The 14,968-nt window shown below is 47.2% G+C and overlaps 1 protein-coding gene across 17 annotated transcripts in view; it reads right to left on the reverse strand.

Moving 5' to 3' along the window:
• Positions 1-10,880: 10,880 nt before the first annotated feature.
• The window catches only part of SVIL (supervillin), a 205,448-nt gene continuing 201,360 nt past the window's right edge, over positions 10,881-14,968 (reverse strand). For all 17 annotated transcript variants that reach the window (XM_082740814.1, XM_082740813.1, XM_082740809.1 and 14 more), the window contains 3 exons: positions 14,268-14,392; positions 11,977-12,132; positions 10,881-11,879 (listed from right to left, as the gene is read on the reverse strand). In XM_082740814.1, the coding sequence (XP_082596940.1) occupies positions 11,793-11,879; positions 11,977-12,132; positions 14,268-14,392 (368 nt within the window). In that variant the 3' untranslated portion in view covers positions 10,881-11,792. The remainder of the gene's footprint in view (positions 11,880-11,976; positions 12,133-14,267; positions 14,393-14,968) is intronic.

Consider the following 14,968-nt stretch of genomic DNA (forward strand, 5'->3'; position numbering starts at 1 on the left):
TGTTCCTCCCAGTAAATGTCTTGCATGTCTCACCCTGCCTTGGTGACTGCTTCCTGGAGGCCCCCAAATGTCACCCATGTTCACCATGTATCTGGCTGAGGGTTTTGTTTTTAGTTTTCTGAATATTTCGCTTTAGCAGTAAGTCCAAGGCCATCACTGGTACCATTTCAAGTGTGTGTCTGGGAGAGTCTTTATTCTAGCAGCAGGTGCTCAGTCCAGATGTGCAGGATGGATGAATGTGGGCGTGATGAAGTCCCAGAACCTTAAGTCAGGTTCGGTGGGGTGAGGAGGTTCGGAGCCGACGACTAAAGAAAGAATTCTTAAGACGTCATTGGTGCAAAATGGTGGTTTATTAAAGCACGGGGACAGGACCCGTGGGCAGGAAGAGCTGCTGCCCCGGGTTGTGAAGGTGGGCATGTTATATACCCCACGGTTGGGGGGAGGTGGTGAAGGAATGGGGGATTTCGACAGAGTTCTCACATGCTAGGGAGGGTCTACAAGGTGCCGGGGGGGAGTCTTTGACATTATGGCTTGATTAATGTCGTCCCTAGGTCAAGCACTAACATCAAGATAATGGGGGATTCTTGGTGGGGCATTATGATCTGGCTATCATTTACATTCCTTTCTACCCCAGTCTCCTCCAGTTTATGGTGGGAGGGGGACATTAGGGCTTCAGGAACCAAGAGTTATTTGCCTTTGGAAATTTGTGCTATTGATAAGGTAACCTCCCTGTTCAGGTCTCTAGGACATCTTGTAGGGCAAGGGAGATTCCTGTTCTGCAGGATTGTGATCCCTGCAAGTTAACTATTTATCGTTTTATGGCAGTCATGGGTGCCTGAGGAATGCCACACACATGGAGGGGAGCGGGTGAAGAGGGGGTGCAAGGCGCCAGCTTTTGCTTTGTCCTCAGCCAGCCTCCTGCTCCCTCATCAGGCGGGGGCGGGGATTTTGCTTTTAGAGGCTTGCGTGCCCAAGTAGAACAGCATGGTCTTGGTGGCCTGGGAGCCCTGATCTGAAAGTAACTGGGCCATGTTCCTGCAAAGCAGTTGGAAATGCCTCTGAGTCACCTTCACTCTCAGCCGGTTTGGTATCTTTCCTTTGAACTTGCCCACATCTCCTGTGTGACCTAATTCCTCCTCACAGAGCCCCTGCCAGGGCAGCAAGGGGAAAGGCATGTGACACACAGGACGTGAGGGAAGTACCCTGAGTAGGACAGAGAAGGGGACGTGCCAGGATAGAGAGCAGCTCCGGACTGGAAAGGGAGGTGGGCCCAGTACATGCCCAGGGCCAAGCGTGGCGGGTGGAGGGGCGGTCGTATGCACCAGGCGAATGGAAAGGGAGACTGTCTCCTCAGGACCCCGAGAGCCAGGGCGGAAATGGAGCGCTAATTTGAAAAGTCTCTCTCGTTGTCCCGACAGGCACAGAATCTATGAAAACCTGTATTTAGAATCATTTTTCTGTTCGTGCCATTTTCTCTGGTTATTCAGCACATTGAATAGATGATTACAGATCATCCCCCAACGGTGGCTAATTAAATATTTGATAAATAGAATTTAGCACTTTTCATCAGCAGAGAGCTTTCCTGACATTAACTAATTGAGTCTAAGAAGGTATCACCTTCATCCTACAGATGACGGAAGCGGGGAAGGGAAGACATTTAAAGACGAAAAAAAAATGTGTATACGGGGGAGAAGTCCTTAGAGCCAGGCTGTCCCGGCCCCCAGAAGCCCCTGTCTTTGGGAAGTTTCGTGTTTGCGATTTTTCGCTGCTCACTGCTTGTATTCCTGCAATGATGGCGTCTCTGGATTTGCTTCTGGAAATGTTCCTGGAGCCCCAGTCGGAGACAGGTTGAGAAGAGACAGGATAGGGACTCCTCTTTCCAGGTCACCAGACTCAAGTTCTTTGGGGTATAAACACGCCCGTGAGGGAAGGGGGTGTTCCTCAGGGTCCACTAGGGTCTTGGGAAGGTCTTATCCGACCCCGGTGGGTCAGGACTGGCTCTAGCTGCCAGGGGAAGGGCGCCAGGGGCGCTCCCTGGGCTCCTCTGAGGCTGATGGTGAGCAACAGCGCCACCTGCTGGTGATACAGCTCGTCCCAGTCTGGGCCTGTCGCCGGCTTTGTGCCTCTGTCATCTCCCCATTTCCTTCCCTGGCCAGTCCCAGCTCCCAGTCCTGGCTTCTTCAGCGGGAGAATGCAGTTGACAGGTTATTTTGGAATCAATATGAATCTATATAAATTTCAGAATCAATATCAATCAAAGGACCATTTGTATATAAACAGCAAACCTCTCACTGGGGTGAAAATCTGTGTTATTGAAGAAATTTCCTGCCTGGGTGGGTGGGGCTAAGGGAAAGGCTCCGCCAGGGGTGGGTTTCTGGACACTTGTCTGAAGTTGTTTGTGTAGTAAGCACTGTTCTCCCTGAGGCAGTGCACGTGCTTGGGGGTGGTGGGGCGGGGGGTCTGGTGTAGCCAGGTCTGGTGCAGCCACGAAGCCTGGCTTCATGACGACCCCACGTAAGGCATCTGGTCACCTGCCGTGGCACCCACCCGGGGCCCCAAAACAGTGGTGGGGGTGCCATCTGAATATTTTACTCTCTCCGAGAGAACAGAGATGAAAAAAAAAATAATCTCCATCTGTTCTCCCGGATAATGGAAACCTGGAATTCCTTTCCAGGCCTACCCATCCTTTCTCCTAGAGTACAGGGTGATTCGGCTTCTCCTTTCCCACCTGCTGCCCCCCTGGGGACCCCAAACAAGAATCGCCGAGTGGGATCATGCTCAGGAAGCCTGTCCACAGGCGCCTATGGCCATCAGAATCCCAGAGCGAAGTGAGGCAAAACCCTGCTGCGGCTGGAATCAGGGCAAGAGGGCCCCAGTCTTTCTCCCACAACTTGGGAAGTGGCAGAGTTCAGCACATGGGGACGAGGAAGCCTCCCTTGCCCCACCCAGCTTTTAGAGGGGAGCCCTGCATACAGAGTCCTGCCTGGGCTGGAAGGGCCCTCCTGCATGGCCCTTGAAGCTGGCCTGTTTCTCTCCCCACCACCAACCCTGGCTGGGGTCCTACTGAAGATGACATTAAAACTATCCGTGATGCAGCTTTCAATTTCCAAGATGTGTCTGCCATCCCTCAAGCAAGGGCAGTGTTGGATGTGGGCTGAGCCGCGTAATGCCGTGTCCCCGGTGGAGTTCCTATGCAGTGATGGTCCCCCAATTCCTCCTAGGGGAGTCCTGGGCCCAGCCTAAGCCCCGGGGGAGCCTGAATGTTGAGGTCGTGCAAGTATCAGTGGGTTCCCCGGCTTACTTCTCGAATGAACCTTTCCCATTGGGTGCTCTGGCTGGCATGGGTGATGGCTTTACAACATGGCAACTTTCCCCTGTCATCGACATGTCTGGTGGCCGGACGGCACTTTGCACACATTGTTACTCCAGGCAGCCTTGTGGAGGGCAGTGCCAGGTTCATCAAGCCCGTGAACCTGAGGCGCAGGGAGGTTAAGGAACTTGCACAGGCTCGTGGGCTGGAAGAGATGGGGCTGGGGTTGCAAATCTGGGAGCCTATGCTCCTCGCTGTGTGACTGGTCCTCCCTCCCGTGTTGTTTGTGGCATCGGCAGCCCCTCCAGTTATCTTCGCTCCCAATGGCCATGGCAATGGGGGAGGAGGGAGCAGGTGGGCAAACTGAGGCACTTTCTAATACTTGAGTCAAACGGTGGGTCAGAGATTGTGAGAACGGGTAGCTGCTTTCTTCTGGTCATGTGGAGGCAGGGGGTACAGTGGAATCAGGCAGAGTCAAATTCACCCTCTACCATTTCCCGGCAACGGGAAGACAGGCAGGAGCTTGGCTTCCGAGTTACTTCTCTGTACCATAGGGATGATGAGCACCTCACGGGGCTGCTTCCCAGGATGGGATGAAATCACCTGGTACAAGACTGAGCATGTGATTGCTCTCCTGAGTGCCTCCTAATGGAGATGATAATGGACTTTCATTGGTCTTGATTATTCAACACAATCAGACAGGGATGGAGCACAGACAACCTCATGTAGGTCTGGTCTTGCTTTGCCTTTGCTGTAGCCAGGTCTTCCTTCTCCGCTGGACCCCTGAAGTTTTCCATGCCTTAGTCTTTTATCTACATTATGCCCAGTCAATCTTCCAGGGTTTGATGTGTGTGTGTGTGTGTGTGTGTGTGTGTGTGTGTGTATCTCATATATATGAGAGAGATCTATTTTTTTTTTAAAGATTTATTTATTTGACAGAGAGAGAGAGATCACAAGTAGATGGAGAGGCAGGCAGGGGCAGGGGAGAAGTAGGCTCCCTGCCGAGCAGAGAGCCCAATGTGGGACTCGATTCCAGGACCCTGAGATCATGACCTGAGCCGAAGGCAGTGGCTTAACCCACTGAGCCACCCAGGCACCCGGGAGGTCTATTTTTTAAAGTACCAAGTGAAGTGTTGCTATATTGTAATGTTGCTATAAAAATTATATAGTTGGTTTCCTAGTAGCAATTTTATGATTATTGTAAGGTGCCTAGACATCATGCATACTTTGATAAAGAGTTTGTTTTGATGGAATAAAAGTTAATGGATCTTAAAGCAAAAAAAAAAAAAAAAAAAGGACCAATATTTAAACAGTGCTTACATTTAACACTTCAAATAGCAATATAAGGGGCACCTGGGTGGCTCAGTGGGTTAAAGCCTCTGCCTTCGGCTTGGTCATGATCCCAGGGTTCTGGGATCTAGCTCTGCATCGGGCTCTCTGCTCCGTGGAGAGCCTGCTTCCTCCTCTCTCTCTGCCTGTCTCCCTGCCTACTTGTGATCTCTGTCTGTCAAATAAATAAAATCTTAAAAAAAAAAAAAGGCAATAGAAGTGCAAGATTCAGAAACTTAAATATTTTTGGTGCAACAGGATCATGTCTTGTCTTCTTGAGTAGCTTCTAAGACTAAAGCTCTTCTAAGAGCTCCTTCATGGTCGCGGGATAACTCTAAAAGACACACTATTGTGTAAAAACCCTATGCCAGCATTTCCCACATACTGTGTTGTCTGCCAGAGATTTCAGAAATACCTTTATGAGATTAGACTAGAAGGGGATTGAGCAGAGTCAACACCTTTGATTGTGAGAATGTAAAGGTACAAGATAGAAGTGCTAGCACATGATGTAAGACAAGACAGAACAGAGAGACCAACAAGCCCTGGAAACAAGTGCACCAGGTCACTGTGAGAAAGGGACGCTGCCCGCTTGGCCTAATACCTCCTAGAGACCAGAGGAGTCAGTCCCAGGTGGTGTGACCAGATCCTCCCCACATCTGAACGTGTCCTTTGCGGGGTCAGTCAGCTTGTTCATTTCCAGCATCCATCTCCCTTCGTCGCCTGTCGCTGCATCCATGAGACCCTGATATTCTCCCAGCCTGCCCATGCCGTAGCGGGGAGACTTGTGGGCCCTCTCTCTCTACCTCTCCCTTTCCGAATCTTCCCCTCTGGAGCTGCTGCCTGATGGGTTCATGCCCAGCTGCTGTGAGAAATCCTACCCGCCCTTCCAGTCCTACCCCATGGGACTTCTTCCAGGAAGCTACCCTGATTCCTCCCCTTCCCCTTCCCTCCATCGGGAAGATCCAGTGTGCGCTCTGTGTCCGTTCCCTAGGCCGGCTGTGACACCGGCTGAGTGGCTCAAACAACAGAAACTTAATGTCTCACAGTTCGGGAAGCTAGGAGTCTGAGGTCAAGGTGTCAGCACCTCGGCCTGGTTTCTTCTGAGGCTGTTCTCCTTGGCTTGCAGACGGCTGTCTTCCCTCTCTCTCTCCGTCCAAATTTCCTCTTCATATAAGGACACTAGTCACATCAGCGTGGGGCTCACCCTAATAATCTCATTTAACTTGATTACTTATAGACTGTCTCCCAAGAAGGTCACATGCTGAGATCCTGGGAGTTAGGACCCTGCGTAGCTTTCTTTTGGGGGGAAAGGGTGCACAGTACAACCCCTGCCAGACTCCCATTTCATCGTTATTGATAATTTGTGTTGAGTTATCATCATTCTCCCCTTCTCTGGAAGGCCCCTTGTGGGATCTAAGCCTTGCTGTAGCTCATATTTATCTTCTCTGTTGAGCCCCTCGTAGTGCACACACTCCATAAATACTTGAGTGAGCGAGCAGTAAACACATGTGCTCCTGGGGGAATATGGACCGCTGCCAAAGACAACAGGTCTGGAGTAGCCAGTATGTGAGCCTAGAAACGCACCTCGGCAGATGACGTGGCTGCCCCTGCAGTCAGCTCCGACCTGTGGGAAGACCCCCGCCTACAAGGAGAAACAGTGCTTCCCCCCTGGGATCCCAAGATGTCATCATTATCAAGTGAGGGCTCCATGCTCACTCTTTGTGATTCAAAAACGAGAATGGCCACCTCCTTCAGGATGCACAAGTGTCCAGAAGGGAACTTGATTATTCCCGGCCGGACGGGAGGCAGGGTGCCTGTTTTATAATCTTCCCTGCAGATGGGCTCAGGCACTAAGCATGTCCAACAGTCCTCAAATGCATTGTTTAGTTGCTTGGGTTTTTTGTTTTGTTTTTAATATGGAGAAACCACTAACCAAAAAGGACCGCTTAGGCTTGTCTGTCCACCTGCCCCCTTTCCGTTTTCTTTGCTTCCACTTACACAGAAGGCTCCTTGCTCAGTGGTGGTTTGGTATTTCTTTACCTGGACGGAGATAACACAGCCAGTTAGAACCATCTCAGAGTGAATGCTAAAATGGTGTTCGGATGGCAAGGTTGGGCTTAACAATTCAGTGAGATTTAATAACAGGCAATTGATGTCAATTTCCAGATACTGCAAGTCAGTTCCAATCTATCCGTTAAGAGACTTGCAGAGCTCTGTGGCATTTGGTGACAGAAACATGACCCGCCGGTGCGGCGAGGCTGTGCAGGTGTTTTGGGGCTGAGGCAGTGTGGACACTGCCTGCATGAGCTTCAGCTTGCATTTGCTTCTACTTTTGTAGCCTTTTTTTCAAACTCAGCATGAGGGAAAAGCTCAGTAGGGGACAAGTTTGTTGATAGAAACAAGGGATCCTGGTCTGTTCCTCTTTATTCCCCCCAATCCTTAAGGATCAAGGTCATGCCGTGTGCATTCGAATGGTGAGCATGGGGGGTGGCGTTTCAGCACATCCATGGTGTATGTACAGGAACTGAGAACCTCCAATGTTCTCCCCTTGCAAGTGCATCTTTCTGATCTAACTCTTGGGTTACCTCTAATTTCATCGTCTGGAGCAGCCCAGCCTTCCTTTTCTGGTGCAGAAAGAGCAAGTATTTGCAACGCATTTATGCTTTAGAAGTAAGGTACGAATTTTTCTTTGGGTCCAATGCCATATTGTATATATTCGATTTCCCATCATTTGCATTTGAATCATTACCTTGATCTGTGATTTTCTGTTGTCCCCTTGACACTTCCTAGTCACTCACTAGTCATTGCTGTTCAGCGAGGCTCTGTACAGAGGCCCATTTGGAAGCTTCTGGCCCTTACTCTGGACTGGGGATTGAGGAAGGCCCATGAAAACAAATCCCTAGATCATTTCTCTGGGCCCCAGTTTTATGCTGCCCATCCTCAGCGAGGACTGGAGAATGCTTGTGGGGTGGTGGAGCTGGGCCCCCACGATTGCTGGCTTAAGCCTTTGCAGTGTGGCCCAGGTGGCCTCAGCCTCACACACGCTCAGACAGACATCGAAGAATCAACGTGGGAGCCCTATTGTTAACAGAAAAATACGATGGCAGAGAACAACTGTGACTTTTTTCTTAAAAAAAAAAAAAAAATGAGCATACATCTCTGTTAATAGATGCAAAGAAAAATCTAGAAGAACATAAGCCAAATTATTGAAGTACTTGGATTTGAGAAGTGGGGATGAAGATACTCTCCTTGACCAAACTTTAGTCAGCCTTCTCTGAGCCCAACTAGGTCCTGTCCCTGAGCGTGTCCTCCAAGAGCACAGCTTTAGCACAAATCCTGTCAGATAGGTTTAGTCAGATCCCCTGCCCTCTCCTCATTATCCCATTGCCCTCGGATCTGATGGGGTTCGTCATTCTCCACCATCCCCTGGTGCTGTCTGGTCACCCTGGTCTGGCTTCAGCAAGAATCCGGTGAGGTCAGTGTAGCCAGATCTCCCCTTTCCCTCGTGTTTCCTCTTAGTCATTTTCTCTCCACTGACTTTGGCTATAAATTCCCACTCTTCCTTGTATCTGGAGTTGAGCCCAATCTCTCTCCTCTACACCTCATCGCCAGGATCCCTATACCTATTGTGATAGTCCCAATTAGTCTGCCTTACTGCCTTCACGAGCAGCATGAGTGATTATTTAGCCATGGGGACACCTGTGACTCTCAATTCCTAAATTATGTATTACGTTTGCATCCTGTTATTTGCATCATACTTTCATGTTTGCATTTTTCACATTGATCAAGACTGATCAGTGTCCTCGACCTGTACATGGCAGAAAACCCACCTGTATAAGGTGTACAATAAAGTCCTAGGACTTCATTTATAGAGTTGTGAGACTATCGCCAAAGTCCAGTTCGAGACGTTTCCATCACGCTCCCCCAAAAGATCCCTGTGCTCCTTTGCAGGCAACCTTCCCTCCTACCTCCTTCCCCAGCCACCATAGATCTCCTCTCTGAATGGATTTTCTGAAATTTCATATACGTGGAATTAAGCAACAGGTGGCCTTTCGTACTGGTTTCTTTGGCTTGACGGTGTTTTTGAGGTTTACCATGTGGAAGTGTGTATTAGTTCACTCTCCACGTCGTTAGAGAATATTCCTTTGCATGCACACACCATATTTATCCATTTCTAGTCAGTGGACAACTGGGTTTGTGGGCTTGTGCTATTATGAATAATGCTATGAACGTTCATGTGTAAGTCTCTGTATGGACAGAAGTGTTACTTTTATAATCAGGAAAAAAGAAAAATGACAAAACTAAAGACCAACATGGATATAGATTGTCAAGCTGTTTCTGGACTGCATCTTCTTTTAGCAAAATGGGAGCTCTAAACATGGGGCCAAAGTTTTAAAATAAGGAGGGAAAGATGTGGGTCTTTGAGCCAGATTTCCCTGACCCTGACCTGTGTACGGCCTAAGAGGAACAGGGACAGTGGTCTCTGTCCTCTGGAAACTGATGGCATTCGTGCAGTTCCTCCACCGCCTCGGAACACACGTGGTAGTCCGGTGTCCCACTGCAGCTCTGACAGCAATCCTAAATTACCAAACAAGCACTCCTCTTTTCTGAAGCCCTTTGGTTCAAAAATCAAAAATTAAGACAGCTACACGACTCTGCCGTGTTTAGTACACGGACCCCAGGGTGGTTTGCTTCTGGAGCGGCTATAGAGAAAGGCCTGGAATGCTGGAGCAACTCATCGGCTGAGTTGCTCAGATTCAGCAATTCCAGTTTTTAGGCTGGGTCCTTCCCGCCGTATGCAAAGTTCCAAAGTTGCCGCTGTGAAGGGAAAAGCAGTAGAAAAACCAAGGAAGAGAGGATCCGGGTCTGTAAGCAGGAAAGAGATGCAGGAAATGACTCAGATGAAGAGAGGCAAACAGGAAGTCAGTAGGTATACGAGATGGGCACCTCCTTTACAGAGAAGAGGCAGGAAGCCGATTGCCGGCACCCTGTCTACACTGCTGATGACACCGATCTTATCTGCTGCCTCAGCAGGCTGTCCACTGAAGCCCTCCCAGCAACCCGAGCTCCCGTCTGTGTATGCAGGGATCTGCCTCTGTCCTTTGGAAACTCGCCCGGTTGGCTTACCTGCTCCAAGCCCCTGTTCCTCTTTGCGTTCCACCTACGGGACACTAATTCTGAATGCCCCCGTCTCCTTTCCCCTCTACTTTGATTTCTTTGGAAGGTTCTACTCATTCTGGGTTAATCTGTAATTCCGCGGTGTGTGACTACACTACTATACTTCACCACCAAAGCTTTCCTATTTCAGCTCCTGTAATGGAAACATCAACACCGGCAGGCATCAGTACTTGAAATATCCAAAGAGCTTCTGCTTGATCCTCCCCAAGAACCAATCCTCAGAAGTGGGCAGGATAGTTAGTATTGACTCTTTTTCTTTTTTTTCCCCCAAACTGAGGCAATCAAGGTGGGAAAGTTCAGTGACTGTCCAACATCCCACAGTCTCAAAGCGGTGGGCCAGAGAGCGGGAATAGGCTGCTGACCTGGAGTCCCAGGGTTAGGACACAAAGCAACGTTAAGTGACAATGTGTAAAACCAATGTGCTATTATGTGATGTGTTAAGACTGAGACCAAAACAGGGCTGGGTGGGTAGGACAACAATTCACAGCAGGTCTCTGGTATTCATTCAAAACCATAGTTGTGGGATTTTATGAATACAGGAGCCTGTGGGGAGTTTTCTCATTTTTAGATTTCCCTTTCTTAAAAAGACACTGAGATCCTAAGTAAGAAATGCAAAAAAAAACAGTTTCTTGGTAAAAAGCTTCAGTTGAGGGATGATTTGCAAAAACCTGTCTTCAGTCTACTACTCAGAACGAATGTTACAGGTCCAAAATCTATTCAGTTATATAACCCTATTAAAAAAAAAAATCTGGCCCTAAACTAAATGAAAAGTTATAGTGGTTAATATTTCATAGAAAAATACTGGGACGCCTGGATGGCTCAGTGGGTTAAAGCCTCTGCCTTCAGCTCCAGGTCATGATCTCAGGGTCCTGAGATCGAGCCCCACATCAGGCTCGCTGCTTAGCAGGGAGCCTGCTTCCTCCTCTCTCTCTGCCTGCTTCTCTGGCTACCTGTAATCTCTCTCTCTCTCTGTCAAATTAAAAAAAAAAAATACTGATGCTAGGTTAACATTTACAAAGAAAACCCCACATTGTTCAGAAAGGACCATGCCTGGAATCCAATGTGAATCAATCAATTACTGTATTTATTCTTGAAGCTTTTATTTTGGAGTTCTGTATCGCAAAATGACATGTTTCATGTTTACAACAGGTGTTAGAAATTTGAGATTTTTTTTTTTCCTTTCTACATTTGAGAGTAAAATTGGAGATAAGTGTTCCAAACCATCATCAAAAAATGCAGAGCAAACTTTTCTGTATATAAACTGTACATAAAAACAAGGCACTATACATTTCGGGGAGATATTAAGGTAGAGAGGTGGATTTGCACAGAGTCTTCAGAGCCCATGCCAGGAAGTACAAATTCATTTGTTCATTTTAGCACCAGAAGCAGCACTCAGAACAAGTCAGACCTAATGCTGAAGGAGACGTTTCTGAACGTGTGTGAAAATACAGAGGGGTGCCCGAGCTAACACCACAGAAGCGACTCCATCTACCTTTTAAAATTATTTTGACACCAAAAGAAAAACAAATCTTAAGAGTGAATGAATACATACTGCTTTGTTAAATATGTATTTGATTTAAATGGTGTTTATATAAATATATATATTTTAGAACCCACAAACTATCAAAATAACGCTTTAGAAAGAGAATTCCTTCCAAAACAAGGTAGGCAGCCCACAGGACGCGGCGGGCAGCGCGGGAACCGCCGCGCATGTGCATATGGGGGACGCCTTTATTAACATCACCTGCTGAATCATGGAAAGAACGTTTCCAAAGGGCTCGCTTTAACATTTACAAAATGCACAAATCCGGGAAAAGCAGTAGAGCTGATCACTTCAGGTTTTGGAAAACTCTGATTTAAAAAATCTTTGTTGTTTTTTTTTTTTAAATACCAGTCCAAGAAAAAAAAAATACCCATTTCCCTGGTCCAGTGGTATTGAAAGTGACGACAGAGGTGCCTCCAGCATCTCTCCCGCTCAGAACAGACCCTTTGCTTTCTTCAGGTTCACCTGCTTCCAGGCAGGCAGTGTGTTGTACTCCTCTCTCGTCATGTCTAGTGCAAACTGCAAAATGGGGAGAAATGCCCTGTGGGTGAGGACGAGCACTCCCAGCCAAACCCTGGGAGTGCTTAAATGCCAGCCCCCAGGAAGACCAGCTTACCTCGAAGTCTTCATCCGTGAGATAAATCTCAAGCTTCAGAGGATCAACTCCCTCGGGCAGTGGCCTGGCCAGCAGATCAGCCAGGGGGTAAATGGTTTTACAGAGCTTGGCTAACACATCTTCCACAAGGGTGATTTGATTGGAAACTTCTGTATCCTAGAGAAGAGGAGGAGGAAGCAGAGAGAACTTCATGCCCTGCCCGTGCATAGATGTTCCCGTGTACCTGTGCACACACAGCCCCGTTGGCTGCTCTGCGCCCCAGCCCCAGGGGCTCGCTGGGGCGGAAGCAGGCTCTGATATGGAAAGGACTTGCCCAAAGCGTCACAGTCCTCCTGACTTTTAGATGTCTCCCCACCCCTACCAAATAAATCCTGCCTTGGGCTGCCTCGGAAAAACGTTTAGGGACCAATCACATGAGTGAATTATGGCATAAGATTATTCAGTTTGAACTCTATGAACACTAGAAACATTCAAATAATGGAATTTGTTTAAAAGTCTTTAAAAAATAACCTTAAAAGGAATCATATCCTCTCCTATCAGCCCGATTTCTCAATCTGGAATGGAAAAAGGTAAGAAAATGCATCTAGAATATGCTGTTGAATCTAGATTAAAAACAACAACAACAAAAATCGCTCTGTGCATATAATATGAACAGGTTATTCCATGTAAATGATCTTCTGGTGTTAAACCTGGAATCCCAGATTGGCTGCCTTCCTTCTAAGTGGCGGGAATGAATGACTAACGGCGCTGCCAGATTCACTGATGACGGCATAGACTAGTGATCACGGAGGGGGTTTTGGAGCAAGCCTGCATCTGAGACCAGGGACAAGCTATGGCAGGTTTCTGTGCCTCACTCCTTCTCTGGAAAAACAGGGATAACACGAAGATGCATCTTAATAGACTACTGTGAAAATAAATGAGAAAATACACGTCAAGAGCTTGGAGCCGTGCCTGGCGCACAGCAGGCATCTGGCAGTCAGGTTATTACTACAGGTTGGTGTCTGCACACCATGCTCCAAGCCCACGACCTCCAGCAGATGCAGGCAACAGGGGGATTACTGCCTTCAACGCAGACTGCAGGAGGCCATGACTGTACACGTCGTCCCTCGTGTAGACTGCACGTTTATGGTGAATGGAGCCCTCTGCCAGAACTGTCAGGCTCCTCCCCGTGCGGACCCAGTCCACTTGGTTCCAGAGAGCGATGAGGCTCAGCAGGGCCGCTTGAACAAACATGCCCTTGCACTAAATATCCATTGTTAAACAGCAGTGAATTCTCTTTCTTTAAACCTGTTCAGATCTCCCATAAAATACCATGACCTCTCCCCTGGAACAGCAGCTCTCCTACACAGTAAGGAAACTGAAATGGAACAAACCTATTTCCTTACCAAAGCAAAGCAAAACAAAACAAAAAACAACAACAACAAAAAAAACCCTTGGAATTCCTACTGCTGGCAATGTAAAAAACTCGTAACTTAATTTCGACAAAGCTGTACTAAGCTTTTTTTTTTTCCCTATGTGGTTGGAAATTATGACGTTATAGTTAATAGTATGTTTTAGCAAATAAAGGTTATGATAAATGCTTCATGTGCTAACACCAGTTGGTGTCATTAAAGACTATTAATGGGCTATTAACACTGCTTATCAGGAATGACTCGCGATACATTCATTCACTCTGTTATTTGAGCAGGTTAATCCATCACGGGTTTATTTCATGTCTCCTCTAACACAAGGTTAATGTCTGAAACAAGAGGATTTTGTTGTGCCTTATACAGACCTTGAAAAGTGACAGATTTTTAGCCAATAGAAGGAAAAGATGGCAGCTTTTACTTATGTATATTCTGCACAGTAATTAAGTTCACCTTTGCTTTTTTTTTCCTTTAAGATTTTGTTTATTTATTTGACAGAGATCACAAGTAGGCAGAGAGGCAGGCAGAAAGAGAGGGGGGAGCAGGCTCCCTGCTGAGCAGAGCCCAATGTGGGGCTCGGTCTCAGGACCCTGAGACCATGACCTGAACCAAAGGCAAAGGCTTTAACCCACTGAGCCACCCAGGCGCCCCCACCTTTGCTTTTAAGTTCTTTTAACTTGAGCACCAAGTATAGAAAATTAAGCAAAATAGTTCAAATGATTTCTTCTATTCCTGAGCAAATTCTATGTAGACTCGCTAATGTGTTGTAAAAGAAAAAATGTTTTCCCATTTCGAAAATGCAATTGATGCTTTTCCCCAAGGTAGAGTCAACTTACAATCTGAACAGCGGGGAGCTACCTTCACGGAGAGAGAAAGCGCGCTCACCAGTTCTGTGATCTGGGCGATGTCCTCTCTGTGCTCCCAGCTGGGGAACATGTTGGTGAAAGTCAGGGGCTCCAGACCAGCATGGATAAGGTAAGACTTGGGGGGCGGCCTCTTGATATTTTTTCCTGTAGGTACACAGAAGGCAAGGTCAGGACACCCAGGGTTTGGTCTGAATAAATGGGCTTTCTTTGATTTTCTTTGAAAGCTTTTCTTGTTTGGCTCCCTTATGGTTAAAATGCAAGTTATGAGCAGTTCATAATAACACATGGATGATGTTTATACAAAATGTCAATTTCATGCATATAATGATGCATAAAACTGCAGGTAATTGACCTGAGTCTGACACAATGCTTCTAGAACTCTGGATGGGAGAAAGCCTCTCTCCATGGCTTTTGGGTAAGACATTTTCTTTCTCTTGTGCTCACTTGTAGAGAATGCCTCTGCCTTCCTGATGCAGCCTTAGGTTCAATGACAGTTAAACAGCTAATGACAGCATTTTATAAGCCACTCTAACTTAAACATTGGGTGGAAATGTGTTACTTATTTACTGACAAGCTTTTCAAGAGAGAATCAGCTGTACAAACTCAGTGAAACTAATCCATGAAACCTGAAAAATTAAGATAAGAAACTAAGGGCATTTTTCACTTCATAAAAAATGCTATAAATTTTAGGTGGATGGTATAGTAAAAAGCCATGAGTTC

Source organism: Mustela nivalis, assembly GCF_964662115.1.
Source record: "Mustela nivalis genome assembly, chromosome: 7".
NCBI classification, from domain to species: domain Eukaryota; kingdom Metazoa; phylum Chordata; class Mammalia; order Carnivora; family Mustelidae; genus Mustela; species Mustela nivalis.